At 41.4% G+C, this 12,206-nt stretch overlaps 1 protein-coding gene across 3 annotated transcripts in view; it reads right to left on the bottom strand.

The window, feature by feature from the left end:
* The window catches only part of slc66a2 (solute carrier family 66 member 2), a 39,404-nt gene continuing 27,198 nt past the window's right edge, over nt 1-12,206 (bottom strand). Inside the window, exons 4-5 of one of the 3 annotated variants that reach the window (XR_013936184.1) lie at nt 4,619-4,901; nt 1-2,146 (exon numbers count right to left, since the gene is read on the bottom strand). Coding sequence is in view for 2 of the 3 variants with exons in the window: in XM_080485045.1 (XP_080341171.1) it covers nt 4,691-4,901 (211 nt within the window). In the remaining variant the exon portion in view is untranslated. Of the gene's footprint in view, nt 2,147-2,632; nt 4,902-12,206 lie in introns of those variants that run through there. The other 2 variants (XM_080485045.1, XM_080485044.1) reach the window with 2 other exon arrangements.

Genomic DNA, 12,206 nt, shown 5'->3' with positions numbered 1-12,206 from the left:
CTCCCGTGTCGTTTTTATTGTCTGACATGAGATGTTACACATTTGACGATAAGGTGTTTGAACAGCAGCAAAGGGGAGATATTTCACGGATTAATACACAAATGAAACACAAACTAAGAGGTAAAATATCTTTCTTTGAAAAATGTGTAATGCTATTTTTGGTACATTAACAGACCGGCATTGTTCAAACAGATACAACCATTAAAATTGGCACGAATATTTAGGCGCAGATATAATGCAATTTAGTTTTGCGTGATGTAGGCTCATCTCACATAACACCGACCAAAAGCATGGGTTTGAATTGTTCGGTCGCCAATTCATCCCAGAGCGCACACACATGGAAACAGCCACGAATTAACATAAGCCAACATGAATGGGTCTAGATGAATGTGTTTGACCTGGAATCAAACACTGGTGTCCTCACCATAGGTCGAAACTGCTAAACCACTACACCACATCACATCTTCATGAAAGTCCTGGAAATGTTCATGAAGCTCAAGTTCTATAGAGATATCGTGATAGATTATGTAATATTGGACATAAAAGTGACATTTTTCTATAAATGTCTCAAATAGACTCCAGAGAAGTTTGAGGGGCTTCTTATAGCCAGAAGCTAATATAACTCAAACTAGTCCAAAATGCAAATTTCTTTGGCAAAAGTGCCACCATGTTGGAAAATGTTGGACATCTTTGTAAAAGGTGGCCATACTGGAAAATGGTGGGCATCTTTGTAAAGGGCGGCCATATTGGAAAATGGTGGGCATCTTTGTAAAAGGTGGCCATATTGGAAAATGGGGACCGTGTTGGTGAATAATGGACAGCTTGGAAATTGGCAACTACATTGGAAAATTGAAGTAGTTTAATAATCTAAGAGTTAAAATGAGCTTCCATGCCAATTTTTTTGATTGTATCAAAAGTAGAACATTTTATTTCACTTATCTGCTGCACTATTAACAAAGACACAAAGGAAAACATGGCAGTTTTTAAAATACCTTCACATGATTCAATGGGAAAAAAAATAAAAAAAGAGACAAAAAACAGGTACGGGCAGTGAAACTGTCCAACTAAGTTGAACTATGAAGTTTTGATCTGATTATTCGTGACCGCAACGTATAGTGAGAATCTTATTCACACAACATGGCCACGGCTCGCCCAAGTCCTGACACACACCGTCCTACACCAGCTTTAGATGAAAGTTAACACAGTATATATGGCTGGAATCACAAACAAATGCACCTCGGGTACAAAGAAAGAAAGAAAAGAAAAAAACAGTTTTCAGAAGGTGTGATGTGCCGGCAGACGACAGAATCAGGTCTGCTCCTGTGCACAGTTCACTGAAGGCCCGACAGTCGGACACCTCCTGGTTTGGCATCCGTCCTCTCCCCAGCGGAGGAAAACAAAGACGAGACAAAAGCAGTAACAAAGAACACTCTGAATTCTCTTCCAGAAACAGAAGTGATGAGAATAACCTGCCCGGAGCAGCGTGTTCCTGCATTGGATTGGCAACAGACAGCAACGTGGTCAGTCGGCGCTATCCGACGCCGAGACGACAAACGGTAAATGTTTGATCTCGGGTCCATGAAGACGTTACTACTGAGGCTTTGGTCATTGATTATTCATCACAGCAGAAAATAAAACGCATCGCTGCAGAGACGGCAACATGAAGCGATAAGAAGAATGGTAAAGTCATAGAAAGACATTAAAGGTTACCTTACTCCCCTCAGGTGGAGACTGAGTATGAAACTTAAATTCTTACATGAATACTTCATAGAAAGCATACAGACAATGAGTTTAACTTAATCCCACACAAAGGAGCAGAATAAAGTTCTGATTGGGTTTATTTAGAAATTTATTAAGAAAGTTCTGGGGTCCATTGTAACGAGGTTTATATTTGTTCATTCTGGTAATCTTAAATTTGATGTTCAAGCTATTATTTCAAAAAAATAGCTGATTAAAGTCAATCGTAATCACCGGAATTCTATTTAGTTTGATGTAAAGCATTTGGAGTTTCGATGTGAGTCACTCTCAAACCAAGCGATAAAGTCGTGAAATCTCATAATACAGAATTGTTTGCATCAGTTGTGCAGTTCCTAATGTGACCCCCTAGGGCACATGTGTCGAACTCCAGGCCTCGAGGGCCGCAGCCCTGCACGTTTTGCATGTCTCCCAGCTTCAACACAGCTGATTGCAATGAGCAGCTCGTTATCTGGCTTTGTGCTGAATATGGTGATGAACCATCAGGACATTCAGGGGAGGGAGACATTGAAAACGTGCAGGGCTGCGGCCCACGAGGATCTGAGTTTGACACCCCTGCCCTAGGGGGTGCACCGTTTCAGTAAAAAGAGAGGTCACCGTGTAACACTGAGACCGAAATCTGAACAGCAGATTACAACGTCGAAAGATCAGTGATGCATAGAAGACGTCTACCCGACAATACATCTACTGCCCAATGACTTTAAGACGAAAGGTTGAGCAGAAACAATCTGCCCCTACTGGAAGATCTATGATGAATCTATAACAACTGAGGGAATTCTGAACAGTTGATAGATCTAAGAAGTTAAAGGGATGAAGATGAGATGAGATGAAGAACCATCTCAGAGATTGTGTGGTATTAGGCTAGTCACATTGTGTTAGTACATACATGTAAGTTTAATGCAGATCGGATCACTTTTTATGACCGTTGTAAACACATGTGCACCTCTGGCTTTGTCATAAATGAAATAAAACTTGTAATGACCTTGATTGCAGTGTTTCTGAACTCTTCTGCCCTCCAGCTACCATCCCGGCTTAGTCCTTGAGGAAAGCAACAAAAATCCCGATGCCCCCTTTTTTTTTGTGTGTGACGAGTCGTCACGTAGGATAATGTCCGACTCCCTCCAGGTCAGGGTAACAGTTTTCCGATGCCGTGTGACGTTTCAAAAACCCAAATGCTGCTAATCGGAATCCGTTACATGATGAGATTTCCACATCACATTGACAAATGTTGAACGTTCTGGAATTTTGTCAGATTTGAAACGAGTAATTCACAGAAACTCAGTAACTTGTGTGCTAAACGCTCCCGTCATGCGTCATCCCGTTCTGAGGTATCGAGCCTGCGAATTCAACAATTTCAACTCCGATGAGAAATTCTGAGCCGCATCCCAGTTATATGACGCCAAAACTGCATAAAGTGGAAGCGTTTTTGACATTTCTGAAAGAAATCCAACAAATTTCCCACCAAAAAAACCCACATGTGCTCTGTCTAGATTTACTCCATAGCACAATAATAATAATCCCAAATGTATAGCAAATGTCATTAAGTATGATTTTAGTTTAAAAGGTTGACTTAGGACCGGCCTCCACAGAGTGTTGGTCACAATGACATGGATTCTGTTAATTCAAGTCAAACTACATTAACTGGAATGTGTTTTCAACACTGCTGCTGAATTAAAAAATGATTTAAATTGGTGGTTGCAGTAAAAAGAATCAATTCTATTTTGAGTGCAAACGGTGCTCCCAATACAAATACTGACATCTCTCACGTTTCGTTCTGGTTAACTATCGGTACCTCCACATTTCTCGCTCTTCACGTCTGCACAAAACCAAACCAAAATCACAATTGTCTTTTGAGCGTGTTCACCCACGCATGACAAAATCTTCCGCGAAAGAGCAGTTTTTATTTAATGATTGCTCAGGATTATTTAGCATGCTGGGCCAATCATTCATTCAGGTTTGGAACACTCCAATCGGAACATGAAGAAGAAATGAGAGCTATGAATGTGTAACGTGATGTCGTCGGCGTAGTGTGAGAATGCGAATCTCTAAGTATATAAAAGTATGAACTCTTCAGTGTCGGAACTGATCAGAAATCGTTCTTCTATCTTGGAATCATAACGTTTTGCTCGCATCGCGTCTTTACTTAAGCTTTGGTGCACAGTTTATATGTTGGTGTTTTTTTTGTTTAGAATTTTCTGCATCAGGCGGAAGAAAATTATAAACAAATGTCGTCAACAGTTTCAGTACAAAAATCTTGGCCAACAAAGCTCGATTCTCAGGGCGTCTGTTCGGTTCAAGACGGGTTCTTTTACCACCGAACCTTGATGAACTTTCATATGTGAGTATCTGTACATTGTAATCCTCCGTCCAACAAGTGGTAGACTGACCAGCATTTCTCCACTGTGCCGCGGGAGGTAAAACAACTAAAGCTGTTTTGTACATTCAGTAATGTGTGTTTGATGATTGATTTGTAACATCTGCCTTGCTGTTGACGCAGCGAGCCGAAGGTATGTGCTTTAAGGCAGAGGATCCATGCAACATTCACTAGCGCACAACTTGTCTTTGGTCCTTGAGCCCGGGTAACAGTGCGTCCATCGGCAGTCCGTGAACTCACCGCTCGTTTGTGTGCGTAATATTCTCCGCATGCACGAGTTGAAAAGGTCTGCATTCCTAGACGCATGCAAGCCGCCACATTGAGAAGGACCGGGGTAATAAATAAACCCAAAGCGGCTTCTGTGTGTCACAAGTGTCCTTCAGCGATCACCGCCAAGACTATAAACATCTGGGTGTGTTCATGCCGTATTTATGAGTGTTTCTACAAGTTGTCGACTCGAGCCTGCGTTGCGTCAAGGTGCCTCAGTACTTGTGTTTATACATTTCCGCGGCGGCTCCTCCTCGTCCCGGCTCCTCCACAGAGAGCGACCGTGGACGTTTCTCAGAGGGCTTTGGCACTGGTGGTGAGGGAGACGGTGTGGGACACCGGCTTCTGCGGGTAGCGGCTGTAGTAGTACACCTGGAACAGGATGGTGACGTCCACCAACACCTGCAGCAGGCCGCATGTCCAGAACTGCACGGGAGCCTGGGTCATCAGGAAGTAGCCCGTTTTGAAGGTGTCGCCGCTGGTCCACATCAGCACCATCTTGATACTAGAGGAGAATATTGAGAAGAAAAAAAACAGACATTGTTTTCAAAAACATTGCAGTGTAAATGTGAAAGTTTTCTGAAACGAAAGCACTCTTTGCGTAAATAGAGCTTGAGTTTGAGGCAAAAGGGAAAAAGGGACATACCAAGCAGTGATTAAAAGTGGCACTAATCTTTCTATGTTCATATTTGAGGCAAATATTAAAAAAATTCCTTTCAAATGTACCAAAAAAAGAAAGAAAAAAAAAGGTATAAATGTACACTCAACCGAGCTGATCAAAGTGTTGGTTTCATCTTTATTTTTGCATTGTTCTTAGGAGAAACATCAGAACAACAAACTAATCGAGCATCACAAGAATAATCCGGCCAAATCTGAGATAACCATTTTAAAGCTTCTTTTGAGATTTATTAAAACTAGAAAATGTGACGTTCATTTTAGACACACGAAAACCAAACTTTAGTTCATCGTTGATATTGAGGGAATGTTTGAGCATGCGCAGCGTTTTTCCCAATTTCCACAGTCGAAGTTGGTAGAACTCTTCATAAATTCTACCTTGGGAGCCATTTTCAAAAAGATGTGTTATCAGAGGAAACGGACACTCAGAACAACGAAGGCTTTCCGTTTTTACTTGGTCACGAAGCATCAGACACTTTACAGAAAACTTCATAATCCTCAACTTCTCAAGGTAAAAAATGGTCAATAATTATTTTTGTCTTATAAAACTGAATAAAGCTCTGAAATTGGCACAAGATGACGAGGCTTGACACCAATTCATGAGTTTATCTCTTCCCTTTCCCTCTTCTCTATCCGCCAACCTCAAAGGGTTGAAACAGGAAGTTGCTTCTGGAGGTTTTTCTTGCTGAAAAAGACTTTTTCCCTAAACCTCCGTCAAACTTTTCTCATTTGGATATATTCCTATTAAAACTGTTGCCTGAAAAAACCAAAATGGTGTAGAAGATGGATGGATTGTTGGAAGGATGGGTCGATGTGAGGATGGATGGAAAACGGGGCAGATGAGTGAATGGATAAATCAATGCGAACGTCCATATGGTCGCAAGGAGGAACTGATGAGACGACCTGTTAGAGGTACAAAGAAGATCCCACAAAACGCGACAAGTGGCCGTGACGTTTTAGATCACTAATGACACAATTTCCCACTAATGTGAAGGATTATCCAAAGAGGATCTGATTGTGTCCTTCGTCGCATCGGTATGAATCTTGTTTCTCAGCGAGAATGGAAAACGGATCATCCTCTGCAGTACGGATGACAAAACATAACTGCTGAGATAAAAGGAAAACTTCTGCCTCCTCATTAGTCTGCACCAGAAATATCAGTCTGTTGGTGTTGTATTCATTTAAAAGGCTCCAGTTTGTTGTTATTTGCCTGCAACACGGGAGACTTCGTGGCAACTTCGAATAAGAGCCGCCAAGTTGATGAAAATAAGGTAGCATGTAGTCAGGAAAAACCGTGAAAACATTCTATGGAAGCAAGGCCCAATCACATCAAACTAATTATTTCTTATAGTGACCTGCACCGAATGGTGGATGCTGCTAATTGTGCTAGCGAGCTAGCCCTGCTCGGGCAGGCTTAAGCTCTTAGTTGCGAAGAGAACGCTGCTTAAGACCGATAAATATATATATATATATATATATATATATACACACAAACATCGCTGTATCTATAGTATGCAAAGGGCAGTGTGTCGCCTCTGTGCTGTTCCTTCACTCTGGAAGTTGTGGTACTATAGTTATGGAAGTTGAGATTGTAAGTGGTGAAGCAGTTCACCGCCATAACACTAGGGGGCGCAGTGAGACCACATGAAACTCGTTGTAGATGTTTAGTTCATAATTCATAATGAGCATTTTGGTATAAAGGTCAGCAGTGACTCTTCGAAACTTAGCTTCGGGTGTTAGCCAGCAGGCTGTAGCGGCGACTATGGGCTCGTTTCTTTATTATCGGAGGTGAGCGAAACGTTGTGGCCGGAACTGTAACAAAACATCCTGTTTACTATTAAACAGCTTCTCCAACGACGGTAACATTGATCAAGCCATCATCTGGATCACACATGGGGTTTCTTCACACAACCCATGACATAGTAGTGTGGACCAATCACAGCCCTCGGGGTTCACGGCTACGCATAGCCTTTGGGTAGGTACTATGAATTAGGCTCTATCACCACAATGACTCATAAAAATCTGCAATCACTTTAAGTTTCCTTCAAAGGTCAAACGTTTCAGGAGGTTAAGATGCCGAGTATAACAGAATGCTAACCTCCAGAGTACTGCACAGAGCAAAGTACCTCAGACTTGAATGACAGGTTGCGATTAAAGATTTCAGTTGGTGCAAAATAAATATGGAAATTGTTAAAACTTTCACATGACTTTTTGAAAACAGACAACTTTTGTTGTGTGTTGTGGTTTCGTTTACTTCTTTGAAAAATCCACAGTAAGCAGCGGAAATGCTGCGGTGGCGCCAGTCACCGTGAAAACTATCCAACTTGATCGTCCGTCCATACGAGTCTGTGTGATCTCATTATCAATGTTCAAAGTGTATTTGTCTCTGCTTGCATGTGTGTGTGTGGTTTCATTACGAAACCAGCCAACAGCGCCAGGAGCATCTCTAATCACAACAGTTTATAATACAGACACATTCCTTAACAAACTTACCAAAAAAGTAATGACTGTTAAGAAATCATCTGCAAATTAGAGGCTTTCCAGAGGCAAAGAAAGACCACGGGACACAGAGTGTAATTACCTTGTTGTGATTTTTCTTCTACTTCAAAGCCTATTTTTATTTTCGAATGTCATTTTTCAAAGTAACACATGTAATTCATTTCATCTTTCATTACAGCGGTGTTGTCAACATCCGCGGCCCCTCGCTGCTCGCGCAATTACATTCCTCACATCTGTCGACACCGAGCCAGCTCAACGGCTGCTGGCCAAATTGGCCACCGTCGAGGCGCCCCGGAGAGCTTTCGCATCCGATTCCGATGTGTTTTTTTTTTTCTCCTTTTAGATTCAATTTGGTCACTCGGAGCGCACGTTAACGACGACGGGAAATGGGGTTGGAGGAATGTAATGTCAGTTCAGGCACGACGAGAATGAGAATTCTGCCACAATAACCAACCATGGGAAATTGAAATAATGAACGCTCTCAGGGCGCCGACTTCCAATCGGCTCCACTTCCTGCGGCACGTATCTGACTGCGAAACTCATAAGCTTCCGAGGTGATCAGGGACACGAGTTTAGCAGTAAATACACATAAAAAGAACACTGTTTTGACGAGAGAATGAAGAAACTCGGGAACAGTTCCTCCGAGCGTCATCTCCGTCCTCTCGCGGTCACCGGGAAGCGCTGTGAACTCGACTAATGAGATGGAAAAGGAAGTCGAACGCAGGCGGGAGAACCGAGCCCTGGGGTGCAAGCGCACAACTCTGTGTACACCGTTCGAAAATAGGAAAAAAGACGCGTTGTGCAACTTAGCGCAGTCAGGTAACATGGGGACATGATTCTAAAAGCCCCATTAAAAAAAAGGTTTGTTTTTTAAAAAAAAATCAGAACCATTGAATTCTGCTGAGCTCACTGCTGCGTGACTCAGCTTGTTCTTTTTTTTTTGTTTTTTTTTGCTGTAGTTCAAAAACTTGTTTATTTTTATGTGTCTTGAGGCAGGGATGTTGAAGGCAATGCTGACAAAGGAAGGACTGCGCCAGAACTGTATCTACAACACACACACTTTTACAGGACGCAGCAACCTGCCCACGACAAGACAAACGCACACCGACACGTTTGAAATCCTCTCACTCAGGCGTGTCAGGCGGCTCCGTCAGCACTATTTCAACAAGCACCGCCGGATTTTATATTTCGGAGACCTGTCACCGAGCTTGTGCTCCGCCGTGAATCTAAATGCTGGGTGTTATTCCCAGTTGTGCCTCGCTGTGCAAGATGGCTGTGAGCGATATTGTCCGGGTAGGGAGGAACTGGATTTGTCTGAGAGTTCTGCCTCCACTCAACTTTGTCCTGGAACTAACTTTAGCTTCTGTTGGGCGATGACTTATTTCCATTGATTGTGAAAGTTTACTCCAGCCGAGCTCAGAGGGGTGCAAACTTTCACAAAAGTGAATGTAAATAATGTTTGTAGTTTATCATCACCTGACCGCTCCATTCCGCTGCAGCTGATTCAATTTTGTGTTGCCAAAAGCAGCTCATAGTGATTAAATCAATGTCAAGGGAATTTTTTCAGTAATTTCAGGACCAATGATGCTGTAACAACCTGTATGTTGAAAATGTCAACGATAAAAAAGTAATTTTGAAAGAGCTTGACTAATAAAACTGAAAAAAATAAATAAAAAAAAAGCTAAAGAAGCAAAAATGGAGAAAAAGAGCTACGATTGCTAAATTATCAAACTGCCAAAATGGCTTTAACGTTAACAATGGACAAAGCAGGTTAATAGAATTAAACAGTAGAAGCTCCTAAAAATGACCAAGGTCTCAGTTACATGACATTTCAAGCGAAAAGGCACCGTTTCCTGCGTTGCTAGGATTAGTACCTAATACACAATAAAGTGCAAAGTAGTCTCATGGATCTTGAAATCATGAGTCGGCCATACAAGTTCGTCCTTTCTAGTTCCACATTCTGCATCTGATCAATCTTTTTATTCCAGAGATGTGTAACTGATCGATGGCAGCTCCAATAGCATAATAGGGTCACAACAATGAATCCATAATGAGAGCTCAGTTTTATAGCATGTCCTACACTGAAGGACCCTCAACAGGCGAGAGTTTGATTCCCTCAGCAGCACCAGTCTGACCTTCTTGTTCTCACAGTCTCTGGCATCCTATAAGCCTCTTAGCAGATGTAAATATGGGATGAGAAGTGATCTCAAGTCCCTCCAGCAAGCTTTTCTGATGTCCCTGTATTATAGCTGCTTCAGTTCCTTCATGTTATATATTTATTTATTTCAGCCATTAAAGTTGTTTAAGCCATTATACCCTTATTTTTCAGTCTTAGGCATGTTAGCCATTACAGGTATTTTAACTACAACAGCTATTTTAGTGTTGGAATTTACATTTGGTTATTGGCAGTAAATTGCTGTAAGTAATCGATCACTGAAAGTAATAAATCACTGAAAGTAATATATGATTAATCTAAAATTTTAATTAGATTAAATTGTCATTTACTCATTAATAAATACAGTAAAGTAATGGATTAATTACTTAAGGCTAGTAAGTCCTTTAAAATTATTTAATATATATCTATTAATCTAAAATACCAATTAAAATAAATCTGTTATTTATTAATCAATAATTGTGGGGCACCACCGGAATTAGGAACTAATTGCCAAACTATCAGTCTTACTTGAAAAGAAAACCTCACTTATGTTTGTTAAGTATTCTTCACAAAATATAAGCCAAAACTTAAATAAAAGATTTTTTTTTCCTGAGCCTGTAGGCCCCAACATGAGCGTCTAGATATTTCAGCAGCTTTAGCTATTGGAGCCTTTATAGCCAGTTTAGGCACTTAAGCCATTTACTTGATTTGTGTGTTAAAGCTATAACTATTACATTCATTTTAGCTGATATAGCCTGTTTAGCTTTCATAACCATCTTCGCTCTTTTAACCAACTGAGCTGTTTTATCTCGTTTATCCATTTTTGTAGTTTTAGTCCTTACATCCGCTTAAGCGGTCATAGATTTCTTATTGGCTTTTGACACTGTAGCTGTTTTTACTGTTCGGTCAATTTGGCTGTCATATCTTTTTTAGCCATTACAGCTTTTTTATCCGTCTCGGAAGAACACCATGGAAGCATGCCAAAGGTACATTTCTAAACCCTACTAGCCCGAAAACGAGAAAGCAAAAATACTCGTATGAAGAATTTGTGTGTGTCTCTATACTCCCTCCTGCATCCCTCTCCACTTTTGCACTGCAGTCAGTCTCATTCTCTACAGCACATCTCTCCATCCACTCATCCTCCCACCACTACATCTTCACCCTCCCAGTTGTCATCCCCCTCGCCACCATCACAGCACTCCTCTCCTACAGAAAGGAGCTTGTTAGCTCTCCTCCTTCTGCCCCCCTTGGTTCCCCAGCGACCTCTGGCTCAGTTATGCCGATGTGTATCTGCAGGTAATGATGAGAGGAGCAGGTTCCTCATTTGATCAATTCCTCTGTTGACTCTCTAATAAGCGCGAACACAGGGAGGGTTGGCAGAATGGGGTGCGAACATGCCTGGCTACTTATTTGTCGCCTTTCACCTAGACATATAGGAGTACAACAGAAAGCATGGCAAGCCACCACTCTCTGTACTTGGCAAAGTGAAGGTGTGAGTACACACTTTCTGTTTATAGGGTTTTTAAGCCAAGGTTGAAAACAATTTGGAGAAAACATCTCCACTACACTCCGAGTAGCTTGTAGCCAGTTGAGAAAACGACACAAGATTAGCAACAGGAAAGGGTTTACAACTAAACTGTGTTAGGGATGCACAGATCCGATACTGCACGGAGCACTCATGAAAGAGCCCCGATACAGTATTACATTATGTATTTGTCATCAGCAGCAGCAGTGACCAATGAAGCAAGATTCTGGCAGTAAATTCTTCATCATGTCCACTGAATAGATTAGACAAACAAATTCCAGCGAGGGCCGAATTTTAACTCTTCAACCGCAAATTTGTCAGCTGTCTGAAGTAATAAGTACAAAGTTGTGTTTCGTGCACGAAAGCATTGAAGCATTTTCCAAAGAGGATTTCAACCAGTTTGCCTCTGGTGGGTTTGTGGGAGGTAATGTTTATGAAATTATGCACATCCATCTTGCATTCCAGGTTTAAATATTTCACTTAGTGTAGACATCAGCTCTCGTCCAGGGCTGTGACAAGCTGATTTTACACGATGCAGACAGACGCAAGAGAATACTTTTTTTCCCCTGAAGTACTTAAAAAGAATACGACAACCATGTTGCAAGCACACAATCTTTTCGTCCAGCAGTTTTTTTTAAAAAGTGACAAGGACAAAAGTGTTTGAAATGTCTGTCTTGAAACTGAACAGCAGCCAAGATTGCACTTAGTTTGCCTTCATGTTATGTAACTACAATAGATATTTTCGGAGCTTGACTGGCACTGGGTTTGTAGAGTAGATACTAACATTAAAGAGAAATCTGAAGTCCATGTGGAGTCATGAAAGTTGGGGAAAGGAAGAAGTTACTGGTATTTTGATGAGTGTCTATCTCTGCTGCGACATTCAGATGGTCGGGTCAGAATTGGTGGAAGCAACACAACAGTATTGATCAATCCGGTCTTGTAGGTTTTTGCCATCC

This window comes from Lipophrys pholis, assembly GCF_963383615.2.
Source record: "Lipophrys pholis genome assembly, chromosome: 17".
NCBI classification, from domain to species: Eukaryota; Metazoa; Chordata; class Actinopteri; order Blenniiformes; family Blenniidae; genus Lipophrys; species Lipophrys pholis.
Note: the sequence above shows the minus strand (reverse complement) of the source record. Positions and strands in the feature narration are given on the sequence as shown.